This window comes from Anser anser, assembly GCF_964211835.1.
Source record: "Anser anser genome assembly, contig: HAP1_SCAFFOLD_364, whole genome shotgun sequence".
Taxonomy (NCBI): Eukaryota; Metazoa; Chordata; class Aves; order Anseriformes; family Anatidae; genus Anser; species Anser anser.
In genome coordinates this window covers 1-22,581 of record NW_028153606.1, presented here as the reverse complement: position 1 = coordinate 22,581, position 22,581 = coordinate 1, and the positions used below count along the sequence as shown (strand labels likewise).

Genomic DNA, 22,581 nt, shown 5'->3' with positions numbered 1-22,581 from the left:
CCGAGGCGCACCGAGCTCCCCAAACCCCGCTACGTCCGCGGCGGGTGCCGGGGCCGCCCGCCCCCTGGGGTGCCGGCGACAACGGGGTGCCGGTGACACCGGGGTGACACCGGGGTGACACCGGGGTGACGGTACCTCCTTGATGAGCTCCGACTGGCCCACGGTGTAGCTGTAGTTGGCGATGAGGGTGGCGATGCCCACGTAGGAGCGCACGAGCTCGGCCAGCAGGCGCAGGATGGTGGAGGTGGGCATCAGCGGCTTGGAGCCGCCCTTGGCGCGCTGCCGCTCCTCGCCCCGCTCGCCCTCCTTCTCCTTGCGCCCCTCGCGGCCCTCCTCGGGGCTGGCTGCTGCAGGGGGGGCAGTTAGGGGGGGGTGGGGGGTTTTCGGGGGGATTGGGGATGGGGAGGGGGCGTTGGGGGGACGAGGGGACGGGGAGATGGCGGGGGGTGTCGGGGCTTGGGACATGGAGGGGATGTCGGGGGGTGAGGGGATGTGGAGGGGGCATTGGGGGGGCGAGGGGACGGGAAGGGGTTGTCGGGGGGCGAGGGGATGGGGAGGGGATGTCGGGGGGGGTCAGGGGGCTTGGGGACGGGGAGGGGACGTTGGGGGACAAGGGGATGTGGAGGGGGCATTGGGAGCCGAGGGGACAGGGAGGGGATGTGCTGGGGACATTGGGGGGCACGGGGAGGGGGCGTTGGGGGCTTGGGGACATGCGGGGGACGTGCTGGGGACATTGGGGGGCTCGGGGACATGGAGGGGACATTGGGGGGCAAGGGGATGGGGAAGGGGCATCGGGGGGCTTGGGGACAGGGAGGGGATGTGGAGGGGGTGTTGGGGGGGTCGAGGGGACAGGAAGGGGGCGTCAGGGGGGCGTTGGGGACCTTGGGGACGTGGAGGGGGTGTGGTGGGGACATCGGGGGGCTCAGGGACGTGGGGGGGACATTGGGGAAACAGGGGGGGCTCGGGGACGGGGAGGGGGCGTCAGGGGACTTGGGGAGGTGAAGGGGGACGTGGTGGGGACATCAGGGGGTTTAGGGGGACGGGGGGGGACGCGGGGGGGCAGCGTTATGGGGCACCTTCTCCTTGGGGCGTCCCCGACGGCGGCGTCTCCGCAGCGGCTCCGTCGGCCCCGAACACCTGAGCCTGCGGGACGTGGGGTGACGCTCAGACTCGGGGTGCCCCCTGCGCCCCCAAAACCCCTCTCCTTCCCCCCCCCCCACCCCCAAAAGCCCCCCCCCCAGACCCCACTGACGTTGATGGCGAAGCCGGCGGGGGGGTCGAAGTCGGGGGGCTGGCGCGTCAGGCTGCGGTACTGCTGGTACATGTCGTCCCCGATGTCGCTCAGCAGCTGGCTCACCTCGCTGGGCACCACCGCCTTGGGGTCCCCCTTGTCCCCTGCGGGAAATTTGGGGGAGGGGGGGGCAGGGGGTGAGGGACCCCCCCCGAGAGGGCTGGGGGGCGCCCTGGGTGCTGTTACCCGGCCGATTCCCCCCCCGGGAGCACCCCCTGGGTGTCCGTGCCCTATGAACACCCCAAATTCTCCAGCCCACGTGCGCCCCGGGTCTGCCCCGGAGGGGCACCCCAATGCCCCCCCCCGTGAGCCCCCCAATTCCTCCCCAATGCCCCCCCATCAGCCCCCAGTTCCTCCCCAATGCCCCCCAATTCTTGCCTGCCCCAATTCTCTCTCCCAAATTCCCCCCCATCCTCTCCCTCCTCCTCGTGTCCCCCAATCCTCTCCCCCTTCTTCGCACCCCCAAATTCTCCCCCCCCAAATTCTTCCTCTAATTCTCTCCCTCCTTGTGCCCCCCCAATCCTCTCCCCCCACCTTGCACCCCCAATTTTCTCCCCCCCATTTCTCTCCCTCCGAATTCTCCCCCAATTTCTTTCTCCCTTGCACCCCAATTCTCCCCTCCCCAATTCTCTCCCCCCTTGCACACCCCCAATTCTCTGCCCCCCCAAATTCTCTCCCCCTTTGTGCCCCCCAATTCTCTGCCCCCCAAATTCTCTCCCCCTTTGTGCCCCCCAATTCTCTGCCCCCCAAATTCTCTCCCCCATCTCCCTCCCCCCTTGCACCCCCATTTTTCTCCCCATTTCTCTCCCCCCCATTTCTCTCCCCCGTTGCACCCCCAATTCTCTGCCCCCCCAAATTCCCTCTCCCCATCTCTCTCCCCCCTTGCACCCCCAGTTCTCTCCCCCCTTTACGCCCCCCAATTCTTTGTCCCCCAAATTCTCTCCCCCCTTGTGACCCCCAAATTCTCTCCCCCCAATTCTCTCCCCACTTTGTGCCCCCCATTTCTCTCCCCCATCTCTCTCCCCCTCGCACCCCCATCTCTCTCCCCCCTCGCACCCCCAATTCTCTGCCCCCCCTCCCCCCTTGCACCCCCAATTCTCTGCCCCCCCAAATTCCCTCCCCCCCTCCCCCCCTCCCCCCAATTCTCTGCCCCCCATCCTCTCCCCACGCCCCCCACCCCCCAATTCTCCCCCCATTCCCCTCCCCCCCGACTCCCTCCCCTCCCCCCCGACCCCCCGACCCCCCCCGACCCCCCGGCCCCCCCAGATTTCGGGGGCGCACCCTCGTCGGGCGCGTGGTAGGCGGCCAGGGCGTTGAGCATGTCGTAGATGACCTCGCGGATGGGCTCGGGGATGGGGGGCAGCGCCGCGGGCTTGGCCGCCGTCGTCTTCACCAGCTGCACCGCGTTGGGGCCCTTGATGCGCAGGTTCTCGAACTCGTCGTCCGAGGCTGGGGGGGGGGGGAAGAGAAAAAAGGGGGGGTTAAATATTGGGGGGGGGGGTATGGGATCCTCCTCCCTCCCCAGGCACCCCCCCCCGGGGCCACAGGGGGCCGTAGGAGCCGCAGAAGTCCCGGTTTAGGCCACGGGAATGCCCAGGACCCCGAATTTGGAGTCACAGGGGCCTGGAGGATCCTCGAAACCCCAAATGCGGAGCCACAGGGACCTATGGGATCCCCAAAACCCCAAATTTGGAGCTACAGGACCTATAGGATGGTCAAAACCTCCAATTTAGAGCCACAGGGACCTATAGGACCCTCAAAACCCCAAATTTGGAGCTACAGGGACCTATAGGACCCTCAAAACCCCAAACGTGGGGCCTCAGAGACCTATAGGATCATCAAAACCCCCAATTTAGAGCCACAGGGATCTAATAGGACTCTCAAACCCTCAAATGTGGAGCTACAGGGACTATAGGACCCCAAACCTGGAGCTACAGGGACCTATAGGAACCCAAAACCCCAAATGCGGAGCCACAGGGACCTCTAGGATCCTCAAAACCCCAAATTTGGAGCTACAGGGACCTATAGGATCCTCAAAACCCCAAATTTGGAGCTACAGGGACCTATAGGATCCTCAAAACCCCAAATTTGGAGCCACAGGGACCTCTAGGATCCCCAAAACCCCGAATTTGGAGCTACAGGGACCTATAGGATCCCCAAAACCCCAAATGTGGAGCCACAGGGACCTATAGGTTCATCAAAACCTCCAATTTAGAGCCACAGGGACCTACAGGACCCCCAAACCTGGAGCTACAGGGACCTATAGGAACCCAAAACCCCAAATGCGGAGCCACAGGGACCTCTAGGATCCTCAAAACCCCAAATTCGGAGCCACCAGCACCCACGGGACCCCCAGAACCCCATTTTAGAGCCCCAAGGACCCCCAGAGCCCCTACTACAGAGCCCCAAGACCCCCCCAAAACCCTGTTTTAGAGCCCCAAGGACCCCAAACCCCCCACTTTAGAGCCCCAGGGACCCCCAAAACCCCCATTTCAGAGCCACCAGCACCTATGGGACCCCCAGAACCCCCACTTCAGAGCCCCAAGACCCCCCAAACCCCCCACTTTAGAGCCCCAGGGACCCCCAAACCCTCACTTTAGAGCCCCAGGGACCCCCAAACCCCCATTTCTGAACCACCAGCACCCATGGGACCCCCAGAACCCCCATTTTAGAGCCCCAGGGACCCCCAAGACCCCCCAAACCCCCACTTTAGAGCCCCAGGGACCCCCAAAACCCCCATTTCAGAGCAACCAGCACCCATGGGACCCCCAGAATCCCCATTTTAGAGCCCCAAGGACCCTCAAACCCCCCACTTTAGAGCCCCAAGGACCCCCAAGACCCCCCAAACCCCCATTTTAGAGCCCCAAGGACCCCCAGAGCCCTCACTTTAGAGCCTCAAGGACCCTCAAACCCCCCACTTTAGAGCCCCAAGGACCCCCAAATTCCCATTTTGGAGCCCCACGGACCCCCAAACCCCCACTTTAGAGCCCCACGGACCCCCAAACCCCCCACTTTAGAGCCCCAAGGACCCCCAAACCCCCCATTTCCGACCCACCGGCACCCCGGGGACCCCCGCGGTTTCCCCCCCCCGGAGCCTCACCGGTGCCGGAGCCGCGGGGGGCGGGCAGGGCGATGCGGATGCAGCCGGTGGCCACCTCGGTGAAGACGTGGGGGCTGCGGCAGGCGGCGGGCCCCAGCACCCGCAGGATGTAGTTGACCTCGCGCGAGCCCAGGCTGCCCGAGACCACCCCCGAGGTGGTGCTGCCGGCCCCGCTGGTGGCCGCCGAGCGCACGACCTGGGGGGGGGACACCCGGTATGGGGGGGGACACCCGGTATGGGGGGGGGGACGTGGGGGCGAGGGTCCCACGGCCCCCCCGTGGCCCCAAACCTTCGTGTCCTCCACTTTGTTCCTCGGTGGCCCCAGTCCCCTTGGCCCTAATGTCCCCCAGACCCTCGTGGCCCCCACCCCCTGTCCCCCTTCCCCCTCATCCCCATATCCCCCATCCCGCTATCCCCAATGCCCCCCAGCCCCCATCCCCTTGTCCCCAAACACCAACGTCCCCCGTGCCATCGTCCCCAACACCCCTAGACCCCCATATCCCCCATCCCCTCACCCCAATACCCCCCAGACCCTCATCCCCTTGTCCCCAATACCCCCTAGACCCCCCTATCCCCCATCCCCTCTCCCCATCCCCTCGTCCCCACCAATACCCCCCAGGCCCCCCTATCCCCCATCCCCTCGTCCCCAATACCCCTCTAGACCCCCCTATCCCCCATCCCCTCACCCCAATACCCCTCTAGACCCCCATATCCCCCTTCCCCTTGTCCCCAGCACCCCCCAGACCCCCATTCCCTCCTCCCTAATTACCCCCCAGACCCCCCTATCCCCCTTCCCCTTGTCCCGAATACCCCCCAGACCCCCCTATCCCCCATCTCCTTGTCCCTAATACCGCCGTATCCCCATCCCCTCACCCCAATACCCCCTAGACACCCTATCCCCCATCCCCTCACCCCAATGCCCCCCAGGCCCCCTATCCCCCATCCCCTCGTCCCCAATACCCCCAGACCCCCGTATCCCCCCATCCTCACCCCAATACCCCCCAGACCCCCCTATCCCCCATCCCCTCGTCCTCAATGCCCCCCAGACCCCCCTATCCCCCATCCCCTTGTCCCTAATGCCCCCATATCCCCCATCCCCTCGTCCCCAATGCCCCCCAGACCCCCTTTTCCCCCATCCCCTCACCCCGATACCCCCCTAGACCCCCATATCCCCCTTCCCCTTGTCCCCAGCACCCCCCAGACCCCCCATTCCCTCCTCCCTAATACCCCCCAGACCCCCCTATCCCCCATCCCCTTGTCCCTAATGCCCCCGTATCCCCCATCCCCTCACCCCAATACCCCTCTAGACCCCCCTATCCCCCATCCCCTCGTCCTCAATGCCCCCCAGACCCCTGTATCCCCCATCCCCTCACCCCAATACCCCTCTAGACCCCCGTATCCCCCATCCCCTCACCCCAATACCCCCCTAGACCCCCCTATCCCCCATCCCCCCGCCACCTCTCCCCCCCGCCACCCCCTCTCCCCCCCCCGCCCCGCCGTTTCCCCTACAGTTTCAACCCCGCACCTTCTCCATGGTGTGCCGCAGGGTGCAGGGGTCCTCGATGATGTGCCGGAAGAGGAGGGTGACGAGCGGGGTGAAGCCGGTGAAGCCGGAGCTCTGCGTGAGGCCCAGGATGGTGCGGGTGCTGCGCAGCTCGGCGAAGAGCAGGGCGTGCTTGTGGTGCCGGGTGAGGCGCAGGCAGAGGCGCAGGGTGGCGTGCAGGGTGTCGGGGTCCACGGGGACCCCCAGCATGCTGACGCACGCCCGCAGCACCGCCGGCACCGCTTCCTCCGCCAGGCCCCGCACCGGGGCCTCCGCGCCCCCGGCCTCCGCGCCGCCTTCCGAGGCCGCCGCCGCCGCCTCCGCCGGGGGCTCCGCCGGCGCCGGCGCCGCCTCCGGGGCTGCTTCGTCCTCTGCTGATGGGGGTTCTGGGGAGGGGGGGGGACATGGGGGTTGTGTGGGCCCCCTGTAAGCTGGGGACCCCCCCGTAAGCTGGGGAACCCCCCTGCGGACTCCAAATCGCTCCCCCCGCCCGCCCCCCGGCCTCCGCCTTGCTCCTCCCAGCTCCCCGGGATTTCCCCTACAGCGCCCCCCGCGTCCCCCCCAAACCCCGTATCCCACCTGCATGCAGGGGGGCAGGAAGAAGGGCTCGATCTTGCCCCCCCTCCCCAAAAACCTGGGACAACCCCCCCCCCCCCAAATACGGACCTCTTCTTCCTCCCCCCCCCCAGGGCCTCCACATCCTCCCCCAGCCCCACGTCCCCCCTACTTCCCCCCCCATATGCCCCAGACCCCCCCAGGTTTGGGGGTACAGGGATCGGGGGGGTCACTCTTGCCCCCCTAAAACCCTGGGACCCCCCCCCCCATTGCCTCTGGGACCCCCCCAGGGTCTCCAAACCCCTCGCTGCCTCCATCACCCCCCCGCAAGACCCCACTGCCCTCTGAGGGTACAGGGATAAGGGGGCTCTCTTGCACCCCAATAACCTGTGACACCCCCCCCCCAACAACCTGGGACCCCCCCACACACAACCTGGGCCCCCCCCAACAACCTGGGCCCCCCCCCAACAACCTGAGACCCCCCCCCCCCCCACTTCTACAACCACCCCCCAGCCTCCAACCCACCCCCAAACCCCACTACACCCCCCCACCACCCCCTTACACCCCCCCCGCCAAGCCCCCCCCGCCCCATAACCCCCCCCTATTCACCTCCCACGCCCCCCCCGATCAAACCGTGCCCCCCCCACGCCCCCCCGTACCCCCTCCGGCCTCCTCCTTGGCCCGTCCGGGCGTCTCCTCGGTCGCCCGCTCGCTCTCGGCCGCGCCGCCTTTGCCCGCCCGGGGGGCTCGCAGCAGCGTCAGCATCACGGGGCGCCGGTTCCCCGTCTCCTCGTTCACCTTTACGGGGCGCGGGGGGGGCAAACATTCAACCGAGGGGGGGCGACAAGGCCCTGAGGGGGCTCGGGGCCCTCTCCCAGCGCTCCCAGTACCTGCACCATGGTGGTGAACTGGACGGTGTAGCGGCGGCGGCCGGCGGTGAAGCGGACGCTGGTCTCGCCGGCGCGCCAGGCGGCGTCGATGGTGCTGTTGTTGCTGGCGCTGTAGCTGCACCAGCGCCCCGAGCGGTCGTCGAACCAGCGCCAGTTGTTGCCGTTGGCCTGCAGGTACTGCGGGGGGGGCACGATAAAAAGGCGGGGGGCACGATAAGGATGGGGGCACGATAAGTTTGGGGGAGACGCGGTACGTTAAGGGGGATCCGCGATAGGGAAGGGGGGACGCAGTAGGGGCGTCCCCGCGGGGGCACGGATGGCGCTGTGCCTGTAGGACGGGGGATGCGCTTCTGGAGGGGTCGGGGGGGCCCCCCCAGCGTCCCTCGTACCCCCCCAGCGTCCCTCGTACCCCCCCAGCGTCCCTCGTACCCCCCCGTGATGCCAAATCCTCCCCCCGAGGTTCTCTGTGGGCCCCCCAGGGATGGGTCCCGCACTCCAGCACTCCCTGTCCCCAACAAGACGACCCCGTGTTCCCCCCCCCAGCCCCACATCCCTACTCCCAAAGCCCACATCCCTCCCCGAGACCCATATCCCCCCCCAAATAATCATATCCCCCCAAACGTCCCTAATTCCCTCCCAAAATATATCACCCCCAAACCCCATACTACTTACATCCCCTCGACCCCCCCCAAATCCTTTATAACTCCCCCAAAATGCCTTATAACCCCCCCAAAATCCCTTATAGCACCCCCCAAAACCCCTTATATACCCCTAAATCTCTTATATCCCCCCTAAAATCCCCTATATCCCCCCTAAAACCCCTCATACCCCCCAAAAATCCTTTATATCCCCCCCCAAATTCCTTATACCCCCCCTAAAATAAAATCCCTGCGTCCCCCCCGCTAAAATAAAAGCCCTACGTTGTCCCGTACCACCCCCCCATCAAAATAAAAGCCCCAAATCCCTCCCCAGGGCCTTGCACTCCCGCGTGCCCCCCCCCGAAGCCGCGTGGCCCCCCCCCGGACGCCCTCACCTTATTCATCTGCGCCCTGCGCTTGGAGGACACGGCCGTCTTCTCGTAGAAGTCGATGAGCAGCAGGACGGGGGTGATCCACCTGGGGGGGGGACACACAAAGGAGGTTGAGGAGGGGTGCTGAGGGATTTGGGGGGGTTGGGGGGGTGCGGGGGGGTCCTTACTTGGGGGTCTGCACCTCCTTGTGCTCCTTGGCGGCTTGCAGGCAGGGCTGCACCACCTCCAGCAGCTTGATGAGGACGTCCAGCACGCAGCTCGACTCCACCACGCGGGCGCACGGCAGCTTCAGCTCCTGCACGGGTCGAGGGGGGGGCACCAGGCATTGGGGACCCCCCCTCCAAAACCCCCAATCCCTTTTCAACCCCAAAACCCCAGGTTTGGGTTCACAAAGCCAGATTTTAGGGCTTTGGGAAGACGCCGCCAACGTTGACGCAACACGTTGCGCGTCATCCTAAGGCGCACAGCAGCTTCAGCTCCTGCATGGATTAAGGGGGGGGCACCAGGCATTGGGGACCCCCCCTCCAAAACCCCCAATCCCTTTTCAACCCCAAAACCCCAGGTTCGGGTTCACAAAGCCGGATTTTAGGGCTTTGGGAAGACGCTGCCAACATTGATGCAACGCGTTGCGCGTCATGCTAAGGCGCACAGCAGCTTCAGCTCCTGCACGGATTGAGGGGGGGGCACTAGCATTTGGGAGCCCCCCTCCAAAACCCCAATCCCTTTTCCACCCCAAAACCCCAGGTTTGGGTTCACAAAGCCGGATTTTAGGGCTTTGGGAAGACGCCGCCAACGTTGACGCAACACGTTGCGCGTCATCCTAAGGCGCACAGCAGCTTCAGCTCCTGCATGGATTGAGGGGGGGGCACTAGCATTGGGGACCCCCCCTCCAAAACCCCCAATCCCTTTTCCACCCCAAAACCCCAGGTTTGGGTTCACAAAGCTGCATTTTAGGGCTTTGGGAAGACGCCGCCAATGTTGACGCAACGGTGGAGTGCTCGCAACGCCGCGTCGCGCATCATCCTAACGCCCCGTGGCGCCCCAAAAAGCGCTGGGAGGGGCCCCAAAACGCACTGCCCCCCCAAAAAAGAGACTCACCTCAAAGAGCAGGGTGAGGAGCAGGATGCGGGTGGCCAGGTTGGAGGCTTGGGGCAGCGTGGCCATCTGGCTGATCCACTCCGACACCGTCTTGGTGTCGCTGGTGGTGAGCGGCAGCGCCGCCTTGATGAGGACGTCGGCCGCTTCCCACACCTCAAAAATTCAACCGGGGTTGGGGTGGGGGGCGCCGGGAGACCCTTGGGTGGGGGGGAGAGGAGCCGCGGGGGTGTCGCGGAGCCCCCCCCGCCCCCTTTTTTTTTTTTGTTACCTGTTTGACCACCTGCTTGAGGATGGAGTCGCGATAGGCGGCCCCGTTGCGCTTGACGGCCGTCATGATGAGGTCGCAGACGCGGTAGACGGTGTCGGGGAGCTCGTCGAGGAGCTGGGAGCAGCCGGGCAGCATGGTGTCGGTGAAGGCCAGCAGCTCGGCCGGCTCCAGCGGCTCGGCCCCCTCGAATTTCTCCAGGCACTTGGCCTCCTCTTCCTCCTGGCGCTCGCGGGCACGCCGCTCCTCCTCCTCCTTGCGGCAGGCGGCCTCCTGCGGCGGGGGGGGAGGCGAAGGGGGTGAGCGAAAAATTAGGAAAAACGGGGGGTTACTGGGGGAGGTGGGGACGTGGAAACGCAAAATGGGGAGGTATGGGGTGAGGTGAGGACGTAAAATGTAGAGGGGGGAGGTGAGAAGGGTGTATGGGGCGAGAGGAGGGCGTGGGGTGGAAAATGGGGGTTTTTGGGGGAGACGGGGACGTGGGGATGTGAAACGGGGGTGTATGGGGCGAAATGGGGTGTATAGGGCCACAAAACACATGTATTGGGTGAGATGGGGATGTGGGACGCCATGGGGACGTGAATAGAGACATAGGGATGCAAAATGGGGGCATATGGGGTGAAATAGGGACTTGTGGACGTATAACGGGGATATGTGGGGTGAGACGGGGACGTAGGATACAAAGTGAGGACGTGGGGACGTAAAAGAGGGATGGGGGGACACAAAATGGGGACACGTGGGGTGAGACATGGACGTGGGGACACAAGACAGGGATGTGTGGACACAAAATGAGGATGTGCTGGGTGAAGTGGGGATATGGGATGCAAAACGGGGACATGTTGGGCAAGATAGGGACTAGGAAGGCAAAATGGGGACATAGGGACACAAAATGAGAGCATATGGGGTGAGATGGGGACGTGGGGACACAGAACAAGGACACGGGGCATAAAATGTGGATGTAGGGACAAGAAATATGGATGTACGAAGCAAAATAAGGATGCGGGGACAGAAAACGGGGATTTGGGGAGAGAATATGGGGGTGTATTGGGCGAGATGGGGATGTGGGACTCAAAATGGGAACACGGGGACATAAAACAGGGATGTGGGGACACAAAACAAGGACGTATGGTGAAGATGGAGACGTGGGGACACAAAACGAGGGTGTATTGGGCAAAACAGGGACGGAGGGACATAAAATGGGGACGTAAGAAGGGAGATGGGGATGTGGGGACGCAAAATGGGGACGTACGGGGCAAGACAGGGAAGCGAGGACACAAAATGAGGACGTGAGGGCACCAAATGGGGGTGCAGGGACACAAAACGGGGGCTTAAGACGCAAGATGTGGTTGTGGGGACACAGAACGGGGACGTGTAGGGCAAGCTGGGGATGTAGGGACACAAAATGGGGACGTATAGGGCAAGCTGGGGATGTAGGGACACAAAACGGGGACGTATAGGGCAAGCTGGGGATTTAGGGACACAAAACGGGGACGTATAGGGCAAGCTGGGGATGCAGGGACACAAAACGGGGACGTATAGGGCAAGCTGGGGATTTAGGGACACGAAACGGGGATGGGGGACACGAGACCGGGATGGGGGGGACAAGATAACGACGTGGGGACACAAAAGAGGGATGCGAGGGGCGAAATGGGGGTGCTGGGGGGGGGGAAGACGGCGCCCTGGGGCTCCCACCCCAAACCCCGCGGGTCTCCGGCCCCGTTACCTCGGGGACTCGGCCCGCTGGTCCATGGGGATGTCCTGGCCCAGCGACATGGCGATGGCGCGCATCATCTGGTCCTCCTCCGACATGCTGAGGTCCTGGGGGGGCCGGGGGGGGCGGGTGAGGGGCTGGGGGCGGAGCTGGGGACCCTTTTCGGGGGGTCGCGCCCCGTCCTTACCCGCACGACGCCCCCCATGAGGGGAGGGGGGTGGGTGAGCAGGTACTCGGTCGCCTGCTCCATGGTGTTGGTGTTGAGCAGCGCCTCCATGGCGTGCTCCCGGGAGAAGCCCATGTCCATCAGCTGGGGGGAGAGGGGAAAAAGGGTCACGGGGGGGCTAAAAGGGTCACGGGGGGGCTAAAAGGGGCTGGGGGGGCATCAAGAGGGGGATTAGGGGGGGAAAAATAGGGAGCCCAAAGGGTTAGGGGAAATAAAAGGATGAAGAAAGGGATTGAAAAGGGGTTTTGGATAAGGAAAGGGTTTTGGGGGGGAGAATAGGGGTTTTGGGGGGGGGGGAGAACAAGGAAAGGGTTTTGGGGGGGGGAGAACAAGGAAAGGGTTTTGGGGGGGGGAGAACAAGAAAAAGGGTTTTGGGGAGAAAAAATAAGGAAAGGTTTTTTGGAGAAGAATAAGGGGTTTGGGGAGGAAGAAAGGGTTTTGGGGAAAGAAGGGAAACAAGGGGGTTTTGGGGGAAAGAAGGAAAAAGGGGGTTTTGGGGGGGGGGACAGGGAAAAAGGGGGTTTTGGGGAGGGACAGGGAAAAAGGGGGTTTTGGGGAGGGACAGGGAAAAAGGGGGTTTTGGGGAGGGACAGGGAAAAAGGGGGTTTTGGGGAGGGACAGGGAAAAAGGGGGTTTGGGGGAAAGAAAGGAAAAAAGGGGGTTTTGGGGGAAAGAAAGGAAAAAAGGGGGTTTTGGGGGAAAGAAAGGAAAAAAGGGGGTTTTGGGGGGGGAAAGGGAAAAAGGGGGTTTTGGGGGGGGAAAGGGAAAAAGGGGGTTTTGGGGGGGGAAGGGAAAAGGGGGTTTTGGGGGGGGAAAGGGAAAAAGGGGGTTTTAGGGGAAAGAAAGGAAAAAAGGGGTTTTGGGGGAAAGAAAGGGAAAAAGGGGGTTTTGGGGGAAAGAAAGGGAAAAAGGGGGTTTTAGGGGAAAGAAAGGGAAAAAGGGGGTTTTAGGGGAAAGAAAGGGAAAAAGGGGGTTTTAGGGGAAAGAAAGGGAAAAAGGGGGGGTTTTAGGGGAAAGAAAGGGAAAAAGGGGGGGTTTTAGGGGAAAGGGAAAAAGGGGGGGTTTTAGGGGAAAGAAAGGGAAAAAGGGGGTTTTAGGGGAAAGAAAGGGAAAAAGGGGGTTTTAGGGGAAAGAAAGGGAAAAAGGGGGTTTTAGGGAAAGAAAGGGAAAAAGGGGGGTTTTTAAGGGAAAGAAAGGGAAAATGGGGGGGTTTTAGGGGAAAAGGACCAAGGAAAGGGTCGGGGGCGCCACAAGAAGCCCCCCCCCCGTTTCCGGGCTCCCACCTGCTGCAGCTGCTGCTGGTTGACCTGGGGCTCGCGGCGGGGGCCCCCTTCCTCGCCGCCCGCCTCCTCCTCGCCCCGCGGCCCCTCGCGCTCCCGGCCCAGGCGCTCGCGGATGAGGGGCTCGCCCCGCAGGATGTGGCACAGGATGGCCAGCATCGACTCGGCCATGCGGCCCCCGTACACCTTCAGCGGGCGCCGGTTCCACAGCTGCTTGATGCAGGTGAAGGCTGCCTGAACGGGGGCAAAAAACCCCAAAAAAGTGGGTTATCGGGGGCCTGGGGGGACCCCACGTTCCCCGTGGCACGAGGTGTCGAGGGGCCGATTGGGCTCTTCGGCGGGGTCTTGAGGTTTTGCGGGATTTTTGTGTCCTGTTCGGGTCCTCCCCCACGTTAACAGGGATCCCCCAAAATCTCCTAAACGGGACCCCAAATCCCTTCCGTGGCTCCTTGTGTCCTTGCGGTCCCCTTTATCCCCTAGGTGTGCCCCCCCAAATCCCTAAACAGGACCCTAAATCCCTTCCGTAGCCCTTCACGCCCTTATGGTCTCCTGTATCCCCTCTGCGTGCCCCCCAAAATCTCCTAAATGGGACCCCAAATCCCTTCCGTGGCTCCTCGTGTCCTTGCAGTTCCCTTTATCCCCTAGGTATGACCCCCCCAAAATCTCCTAAACGGGACCCCAAATCCCTTTGGTGACCCTTCAAGTCCCGTGTCCTCTCTGCGTACCCCCCAAAATTTTCTGAGTAGGACCCCAAATCCCTTCCACGGCTCCTCAAGTCCCTGCAGTCCCCTGCATCCTCTCTGTGTGCCCCCCAAAATCTCCTAAACGAGACCCCAAGTCCCTTCCACGGCCCCTCAAGACCTTAACATCCTCCCCAAGTCCCCAGGGCTCCCCAAAATCTCCGTGTGGCCCCCAAAAAGCTCCATGGGGCATCACAAAACACTACAGGTCGCCCCAAAGCCTTCACAGCACCCCCAAAACCCTCATGGGGTCATCACCAACCTCTACAGGTCCCCCCAAAAACCTTCACAGCCCCCCAAAACCTCTGTGGGGCATCACCAACCTCTACAGGTCCCCCCCCAAACCTCTGCGGGGCATCACCAACCTCTACAGGTCCCCCCAAAAACCTTCACAGCCCCCCAAAACCTCTGTAGGACATCACCAACCTCTACAGACCCCCCCCAAAACCTCTGCGGGGCATCACCAATCTCTAGAGGTCCCCCCAAAAACCTTCATAGCCCCCCAAAACCCCTGGGGGGCATCACCAACCTCTACAGGACGCCCCAAAATCTCTGTGGGGTCCCCCAAAACCTCCCTGGGGGCATCACCAACCTCTACAGGTCCCCCAAAACCTCCACAGGACATCCCCAACCACTACAGATCCCCCCCAAAACCTTCCCGGGGCCCCCCCCAGACCTTCTGGGTGACGACGAGGAAGCGCAGGGCGCTGAAGTGGGGCTGCCCGTGGCCGGGGGCCTTGGCGGGGAGGGCGTGGGGGGACTCGAGCACGGTGCTGGGGTTCACCATCTTCTCCACCAGCATCAGCCACGCGTCCAGGAACTCCCCGGTGCCGTCGGGGAGCTCGGGGTGCTCCAGCCCCTCGGCCACCGGCACCTTGCCCCCCATGGAGAGCGCCCAGTTGAAGGTCCTGGGGGAGAAAGGGGAGGATGGAGGGGGTTAAAGGGGCGTCGCGGAGCCCCCACCCCAAAATAAAAGAGCGGGGAGGATTTGGGGGGACCCCGGGGGGGGGTTCGGGGGCTCACTCGAAGAGGGCGTTGTGGCCGCCGGAGCAGAGGAACTTCTGCAGCATCAGGTGGTAGGGGAACTTGCGCTCGTCGAACAGCATCGGGGAGGTGAAGCCCACCGAGCAGATGAAGAACGTCAGCCTGGGGGCGGGGCGGGGTGGGGGGATGAGGCCACGCCCCCCAACCACGCCCACCAACCACACCCAAGCCCCGCCCCACCCTATTGGACCCATCCCTTGCCACTAGGGGCAGCCGCGTGAAGCTCGGCCCCCACCCCATGCACCCCCTCCGTTGGCCCCACCCCTTCCCTTGACCCCACCCCCCAAGCCCCACCCCTTTGCGTTGACCCCACCCCTTCCCTTGGCCCCACCCCCCCAAGCCCCACCCCTTCCATTGGCTCCACCCCTTGACCCCACCCCTTCCCCTCGACCAAACCTCTTCCGTCAACCCCACTGCACCCAGCAACCCCACCCCAGCCCCGCCCCTCCCCTCGACCACACCCACTCAAGCCCCGCCCCTTCCATTGACCCCTCCCACCTAAGCCCACCCCTTCCATCGACTCCACCCACCCAAGCCCCGCCCCTTTTGACCCCACCCCTTGACCCCACCCCTTCCACCAACCCAACCCCACCCATCACCCCCACCCCAACCTCAACCCTTCCCTTGACCCCACCCCTTCCCCAACCCCACCCACCCAAGCCCCGCCCCTTCCCTTGAACCCCACCCACCCAAGCCCCACCCCTTCCATTGACTCCACCCACTCAAGCCCCGCTCCTTCCCCCAACCCAATGCTCAACCCTTCCATTGACCCCACCCCTTCCCCAACCCCACCCACGCCCCACCCCTTCCATTGACTCCACCCACTCAAGCCCCACCCCTTCCCTTGACCCCCACCCACTCAAGCCACGCCCCTTCCCATTGACCCCACCCAAGCCCCGCCCCTTCCCATTGACCCCACCCCTTCCCCAACCCAACGTTCAACCCTTCCCTTGACCCCACGCCTTCCCCAACCCCACCCACCCAAGCCCCGCCCCTTCCATTGACTCCACCCACTCAAGCCCTGCCCCTTCCCTTGAACCCCACCCACTCAAGCCCCGCCCCTTCCCATTGACCCACCCCTTCCCCAACCCCACACTCAACTCTTCCCTTGACCCCACCCCTTCCCCAACCCCACCCACTCAAGCCCCACCCCTTCCATTGACTCCACCCACTCGAGCCCCACCCCTTCCCTTGAACCCCACCCAAGCCCCGCCCCTTCCCATTGACCCCACCCCTTCCCCAACCCAACACTCAACCCTTCCCTTGACCCCACCCCTTCCCCAACCCCACCCACCCAAGCCCCACCCCTTCCAGTGACCCCACCCCCTCGAACCCAAGCCCCGCCCCTTCCCTTGACCCCGCCCCCCTCCAGCCCCGCCCCCCCGGGCTCACCGGAAGCGGGGGGTGGGGGTGTAGGGGGGCGGCTGCCAGCTGAGCCCCTTGGTCAGCAGCTTGGTGAGGGCGGAGGCGGTGGCGCGGGCGGCGGGCGTGGGGGCGGGCGCGGCGCTGGCGGCGTGGTGGCTGCGGCGCTGCCGCACCGGCGAGCCCACGCACAGCTTCACCAGCAGCCCGAAGAGCTCGGCCAGCGCCCGGCCCAAGCGTGACGAGGCTGCGGGCCAGGGGGAAGACAGGGCAGCGTTGGCTGGGGGTCCCCCCCCCGGGTCTCCTCTCCACCCCAAACCCCCCTACGGCGAGCCTTTGTTGGCCCCAGTTGAGCTGTACCCCAAAATCTGGGCTCCCCCCCTTCATTTGTGGGGACCCCAGGGTCTCCTCTCCACCCCAAACCCCCCGCCGGTGAGCCCTCGTTGACCTCAATTGAGTTGTACCCCAAAAGTTGGGTTCCCCCCTTCTTTATTGGGGACCCCAAGGTCTCCTCTCCACCCCCAAGACCCCAAAATCAAGCTCTTATTGACCTCCCCTAAGAGACACCCCAAAATCTGGGCTCCCTCCTTTCATTTTTAGGGACTCCAGGGCCTCCTCTCCACCCCAAACCCTCCCACCCGTGAGCCCCTACTGACCTCCATTGAGCTGTACCCCAAAATCTGGGCTCCACCCCTTCATTTTGGGGGAACCCAGGGTCTCTTCTCAGCCCCAAACCCCCCTATGGTGAGCCCTCGTTGACCTCAACTGAGTTGTACCCCAAAATCTGGGCTCCCCCCTTCATTTTTGGGGACCCCAGGGTCTCCTCTCCCCAAGAGAAACCCCAGTCCCTTGCCTCCCCCCTCTACCCCATTTTGGGGACCCCCCCAGTGTCTACTTCCCCCCCCCCCCCACCCCCGTAACAGAGGACCCCACAGTGCCCCCCCACCACCCTGAGACCCCAAACCTCCCCCCAGTACCTCCCCCCTCCACGCCGTGCCCCAAAACCTCGCGCTATAGGGCCGCGGGGACCTCCCCTCGATATCGGGGACCCCCCAGGGCGTGGGGGGGGGCTCACCCGACAGCAGGGGCTTGATCTGCTTGATGCGGGCGGCCATGGCGGGGGTGATTTTGGCTTTGCCTTTAGGGTCGGCGGCGCTGGGCTCGTCCGTCTCCATGGGGGCCAGCGCCTCGCTGTCCAGCCCCATCCCCTCCAGCAGCCCCTGGGTGGGGGGCTCGGGGCCCGGCCCCTCGGCCTCGCCTTCTGCAACGGGGTTGGGGGAGGTTTGGGACCCCCCCCTGATAAAGGGTGGGGGTCTCCCGGCCCCCCCCCCCGGCCGCTTACCCGCTCGCTTGCCCCCTTGGGGTGGGCTGGGGGCCGCTTTCTCCTCCTTGGGGACCAGCTTCTGCATGTCGGCCTGGCCGAATTCGCAGCCGGGGGGGAGGCTACAAAAAGGGGGGGGGAGTCAGTGGGGGTGCCCCCCAGCAAAGGGGGTGCCCCCCAGATTCGGGGGTGCCCCCCTGGATTGGCAGGGGGGGGGACCCCCAGTGCTGCGGCACCCGGTCCCGGAGCCCGACACTGGGGTATCCCGTAGGGAAGGTAGCCCAAGGTGGGGGGGGGGAAATATCCCGAGGGGGGGTCCTCACCCCCCCAGCACCCCAAAATCCCTCCCGTGCATCCCCAGAGCCCCCCCCCAAAGTCCTAGCCCCCCCCAGCACCCAGTAGCCCCCCTCCTTCCAGTTATTTGGGGGACTTCAGCAGTGCCCCCCCCCTTCTCCCTGACACCCCCCAGACCCCTCCTGGGTGCCCCCCGCCCCCCCAAACACCCCCAAACCCCTTCTGGGTGCTCCCTGCCCCCCCAAACACCCCCCAGACCCCTCCTGGGTGCCCCCTGCCCCCCCCAAACACCCCCCAAACCCCTCCTGGGTGCCCCCTGCCCCCCAAAACACCCCCCAAAACCTCTCCTGGGTGCCCCCTGCCCCCCCACACACACCCCCAGACCCCTCCTGGGTGCCCCCTGCCCCCCCCAGACACCCCCCAAACCCCTCCTGGGTGCCCCCCGCCCCCCCAGACACCCCCCAAACCCCTGATGGGGGCCCCCCAGACCCCTCCTGGGTGCCCCCTGCCCCCCCCAAAACACCTCCCAGACCCCTCCTGGGTGCCCCCCGCCCCCCCAGACACCCCCCAAACCCCTGATGGGGGCCTCCCAGACCCCTCCTGGGTGCCCCCTGCCCCCCCCAGACCCCTCCCGGGTGCCCCCCCCCACCTATTTGGGGTGCAGAGGGACAGCAGCACGGTGCTCTCCCACACCAGCGAGCAGTACAGCTGGCTCAGCTTCCCCAGCACGCTCAGCCCCAGCTGCGAGCCCCACTGGTTCACCGAGATGGCCCGGATCTCGCTCTGAAAACACGAAAAAAATGGAAAATAAAAACAAACGGCTGCCGGCGAGCGCCCAAAACGCCCCTTTTTCCCCCCCAAAACCCCACCGCCCCGCTGCCTACCTGCCCCACGCGGCAGGTGTGGACGAACATCATGATGTAGGCGTGGGCGGCCGTCAGGGCGTGCAGCAGGGGGGTGGCCTGGGCCGAGAGGGTGGCGTCGGGGACGCTGCCGGCCCCCGCCAGCTCCCGCAGCAGCACCGAGCCCCCCGGCGCCTCGATGGGGCGGTGCAGGGGCTCCAGCGCCGACAGCACGGCGTCCAGCTGCAGCAGGCCCTCCTGCAGCACCTTGGGCTCGTGGGACAGGGTCTGCGAGGGAAAAAGGCCGCTGGGAGCCCAGCCCGGGGCTCGGCGCCCCTGGGGAACCCCCCCCATCTGCCCTCCCGGACCCCCCGTCTGCCCAACCCCGGGGTTGATTTTTCCTTTTTGCGGGGTTTATTTTCCTCCCCTACCCTATTTCCCTCCCCAGAAGCATGCGTTTTCCTCCCCTACCCCATCTTCCTCCCCAAAAAAACTGTTTATTTTCCTCCCCCACCCCATCTTTCCCCACTAAAAAGTCTTTATTTTCCTCCCCTACCCTATTTCCCTCCCCAAAAGCATTTATTTTCCTCCCCTACCCCATCTCCCCCCCAAAAAAAGTCTTTATTTTCCTCCCCTACCTCATCTTTCCCCTCCAAAAAGCACTGATTTTCCTCCCCTCCCCTACTTCCCTCCCCAAAAACATTTGATTTTCCTCCCCTACCCCATCTTTCCCCCCAAAAAGTGTTTATTTTCCTCCCCTACCCTATTTCCCTCCCCCAAAGCATTTACTCTCCTCCCCTACCCCACTAAAAAGCGTCTCTTTTCCTCCACTACCTCATTTCTCCTACCCAAAAACGTATTTATTTTCCTCCCCTACCCTATTTCCCTCCCCAAAAGCATTTATTCTCCTTCCCTACCCCATCCTTCCCCCCAAAAACTGTCTATTTTCCTCCCCTACCCCATTTTTCCAAAAAAAGGTCTTTATTTTCCTCCCATACCCCATTTTCCCCCCTCCAAAAGCGTTTATTTTCCTCCCCTATCCCCCCCCCGAAATGTTTATTTCCCCCCCTTACCCTATTTTTCACCCCCCTCCCGGTATTTATTTTCCTCCTGTACCCCATTTTTCCCCCACCCCAGCATTTATCCCCCCCCCAAACTCTATTTTTCCCCCACCCCAGTGATTATTTACCCCCCATGCCCTATTTTTTCTCCTTATCCCGGTGTTTATTTTCCCCCCATACCCTATTTGCCCCCCCCAGTGTTTATTTTTTCCCTTTCCTGGTGTTTATTGTCCTCCCAAATCCTATTTTTCCCCCACCCTGGTGTTTATTCCCCCCCCCAAACCCTACTTCCCCATCTCCTGGTATTTATTTCCCCCTAAACCCTATTTTATACCCCTCCTCCTATTTGTTTTCCCCCCATACCCCATTTTTCCCATCTCCTGGTATTTAATTTCCCCCCTGCACCCCATTTCCAACTCCCCCCCCCGTTATTTCTTCCCCCCCAAACCCTGCTTCCCCCCCCCCAGTATTTATTTCCCCCTAAACCCTATTTTTCCCCATCTCCTGGTATTTATTTTCCCCCATACCTTATTTTTCCCCCCTTCCTAGTATTTATTTCCCCCCCACACCCCATTTTCCCCATCTCCTGGTATTTAATTCCCCCCCTGCACCCCATTCCCCCCCCCCCACTGTTTATTCCCCTGCTATACCCCATTTCCCCCCCTCCCCCGGTATTTATTTCCCCCCAATACCCCATTCCACCCCCCCAGTATTTATTTCTCCCCCACACCCCATTTTTCCCCATCTCCTGGTATTTAATTCCCCCCCTGCACCCCATTTCCCCCCCCCCTCGATATTTATTCCCCCTCCAAACCCTATTCCCCCCCCCCAGGTATTTATTTCCCCCCCATACCCCATTTCCCCTTCTCCTGTTATTCATTTCCCCCCCCATACCCTATTCCCCCCCCCAGTATTTATTTCCCCCCCATACCCCATTTTCCCCCATCTCCTGGTATTTATTTCCCCCAATACTCCATTCTCCCCCCCGTATTTATTTCCCCCCCCCCCATTTCTCCCCATCTCCTTTCATTTAATCCCCCCCCGCACCCCATTTCCCCCCCCCCCGCCATTTACTCCCCCTCCACACCCTATTTCCCCCCCTCCCCACTCCCTTCTCCCCCCAATACCCCCCAATTTTCTCTCGGGGGGGGGTCCGTGCCCCCCCCGACCCCTACCAGGATGGATTTGCAGACGCCGGCCACCGCCTGGCAGGCGGCCGAGGTGGGGAAGTCGACGGGGAGGTTGGGGAGCCCCAGGATGGTGACGAGGGGCCGCAGCCCCCGCTGCGCCACGAACTCCTGGCAGTGGTCGTCCGTCGTGTTGTTGCTCAGGATCGACTCCACGAATTTCATCTGGGGGGGGGGCAAACACCGAAAAAAAAGGGGGTCAGGGGGGGTCTCCAGAGCCCTCCGCGGCCCCCAAAATCCCCCCCTCTATGCCCGGCCCCAAAATCCCCTTCCTATTGCCCTAAACCCCCGTTTCCCCCCCAAATTCCCCCCCAAGACACCCCAAAATCGTAATCTCCCAACCCCAATCCATGACCCGAAACCCTTGTGTGCCCCCCAAGACCCCCCCCAAAACCCCTTCCTATTCCCCAAATCCACGTCCCCCCAAAACCTCCAAGTCCCCCTAAAAAACCCTTCCCATTCCCCAAACCCCCTCCACATCCCCCCAAACCCCCTCCACGCCCCCCAAACCCCCTCCATGCCCCCCAAAAACCCCTCCCATAAAAAACCCCCTCCCCATTCCCTTAAACCCGTGTCCCCCTCAAAACCCCCCTCCGCATCCCCCAAACCCCCTCCCCATACCCCAACCCCCCCACACCCCACAAATCCCCCTTGTGCCCCCCTAGAACCCCCTCAGATCCCCCCTGTGCCCCCCCAAACCTCCCCAAAACCCCCCCACGCCCCCCAACTCCCCCTTGTGTCCCCCCAAACCCCCCCCACGCCCCTCAAATCTCTCGTGCCCCCCTCAAAACACCCCCCATATCCCCCAAATCCCACCCCAAAACCCCCCTGTGCCCCCCAAAACCCTCCCATACCCCCCAAAACCTCCCTTTGGCCCCCCCACACCTTCCCATGCACCCCAAATGCTCCCCACATGCCCCAAAATCCCCCTTGTATCCCCCTAAACCCCCCCACGCCCCTCAAATCCCCCCTGTGCCCCCCCCAAATCCCCCCTTTGGCCCCCCAGCACCCTCCCATGCCCCCCAAATCCTCCCCACATGCCCCAAATCCCCCTTGTGTCCCCCCAAAACCCCCCCACGCCCCTCAAATCCCCCCGTGCCCCCCCAAATCCCCCTTGTGCCCCCCCAAATCCCCCCTAAAACCCTCCTCTGTCCCCCGAAATGCCCCCTGTGCCCCCCCAAGCCCCCCCCCAACCCACCACATTGAGGATGTAGTCCATCAGCGGGATGGGGATGCGCTCCTCCGTGCCCACCACCCTAAAAACAACATGGGGGGGGGGGCACCAAAATAAGGGCTTTGGCCCCGTTACGCGTGCGTCCCCCCCCCCCAAAAAATTTTGGGGTGAAGCTCACTGCTGGCTGGGCTCGGCCTCGCTCTGCTGCGTGGCGCTGAAGCTCTGCATGGCCTGCACCTCTTCCTCCTCCTCATCCTCGCTCGACGCCTCCTCGGCGGCGTGGGGGGAGCGCGGGGGGGGCGCGGCGGCCGTGCCATCCGCCTTCTGCATGGAGGGCTTCTGGCAGATGTACTTGGGGTCCCGGCCCAGGCTGCAGATCTCCTCCAGGAGCTGGGGGGGGGCACGGAAATAAAGTCGGGGGGGGCACGGAAAAAGGAGGGGGGGGGAAACGTTAGGGGGTTCAGGGGAGATTTGGGAGGGTTTGGGGGGGGACAGAAGAGAGTTGGGATATAGGGGGGGAAGATATGTCAGGGATTTGGGGGGGCAGAAGAGGGTTGGGGATTTGGG

General features: G+C 63.6%; 2 protein-coding genes across 2 annotated transcripts in view; both read right to left on the bottom strand.

The window, feature by feature from the left end:
• The window catches only part of LOC310891841 (E3 ubiquitin-protein ligase HUWE1-like), a gene marked incomplete at its 5' end in the record, with an annotated part of 44,589 nt that extends 33,979 nt beyond the window's left edge, over window positions 1-10,610 (bottom strand). Inside the window, 13 exons of the mRNA XM_083854069.1 lie at window positions 136-347; window positions 1,077-1,143; window positions 1,253-1,395; window positions 2,573-2,740; window positions 4,392-4,587; window positions 5,917-6,320; window positions 7,149-7,287; window positions 7,380-7,556; window positions 8,413-8,494; window positions 8,577-8,704; window positions 9,508-9,660; window positions 9,776-10,103; window positions 10,558-10,610. Coding sequence (XP_083710195.1) covers window positions 136-347; window positions 1,077-1,143; window positions 1,253-1,395; window positions 2,573-2,740; window positions 4,392-4,587; window positions 5,917-6,320; window positions 7,149-7,287; window positions 7,380-7,556; window positions 8,413-8,494; window positions 8,577-8,704; window positions 9,508-9,660; window positions 9,776-10,103; window positions 10,558-10,610 — 2,250 coding nt within the window. The remainder of the gene's footprint in view (window positions 1-135; window positions 348-1,076; window positions 1,144-1,252; window positions 1,396-2,572; window positions 2,741-4,391; window positions 4,588-5,916; window positions 6,321-7,148; window positions 7,288-7,379; window positions 7,557-8,412; window positions 8,495-8,576; window positions 8,705-9,507; window positions 9,661-9,775; window positions 10,104-10,557) is intronic.
• An 832-nt stretch (window positions 10,611-11,442) lies between these two features.
• On the bottom strand, window positions 11,443-22,404 carry LOC310891842 (E3 ubiquitin-protein ligase HUWE1-like; the record flags this gene model as incomplete). The annotated part of the gene is made up of 13 exons (XM_083854070.1): window positions 11,443-11,590; window positions 11,671-11,793; window positions 12,993-13,223; window positions 14,406-14,637; window positions 14,753-14,875; window positions 16,166-16,382; window positions 17,211-17,396; window positions 17,478-17,578; window positions 18,400-18,533; window positions 18,635-18,880; window positions 20,829-21,005; window positions 22,039-22,096; window positions 22,193-22,404. Coding segments are annotated over 13 exons (2,139 nt in total), but the record flags the coding sequence as incomplete, so codon positions are not given.
• Between the last annotated feature and the right edge of the window lie 177 nt (window positions 22,405-22,581).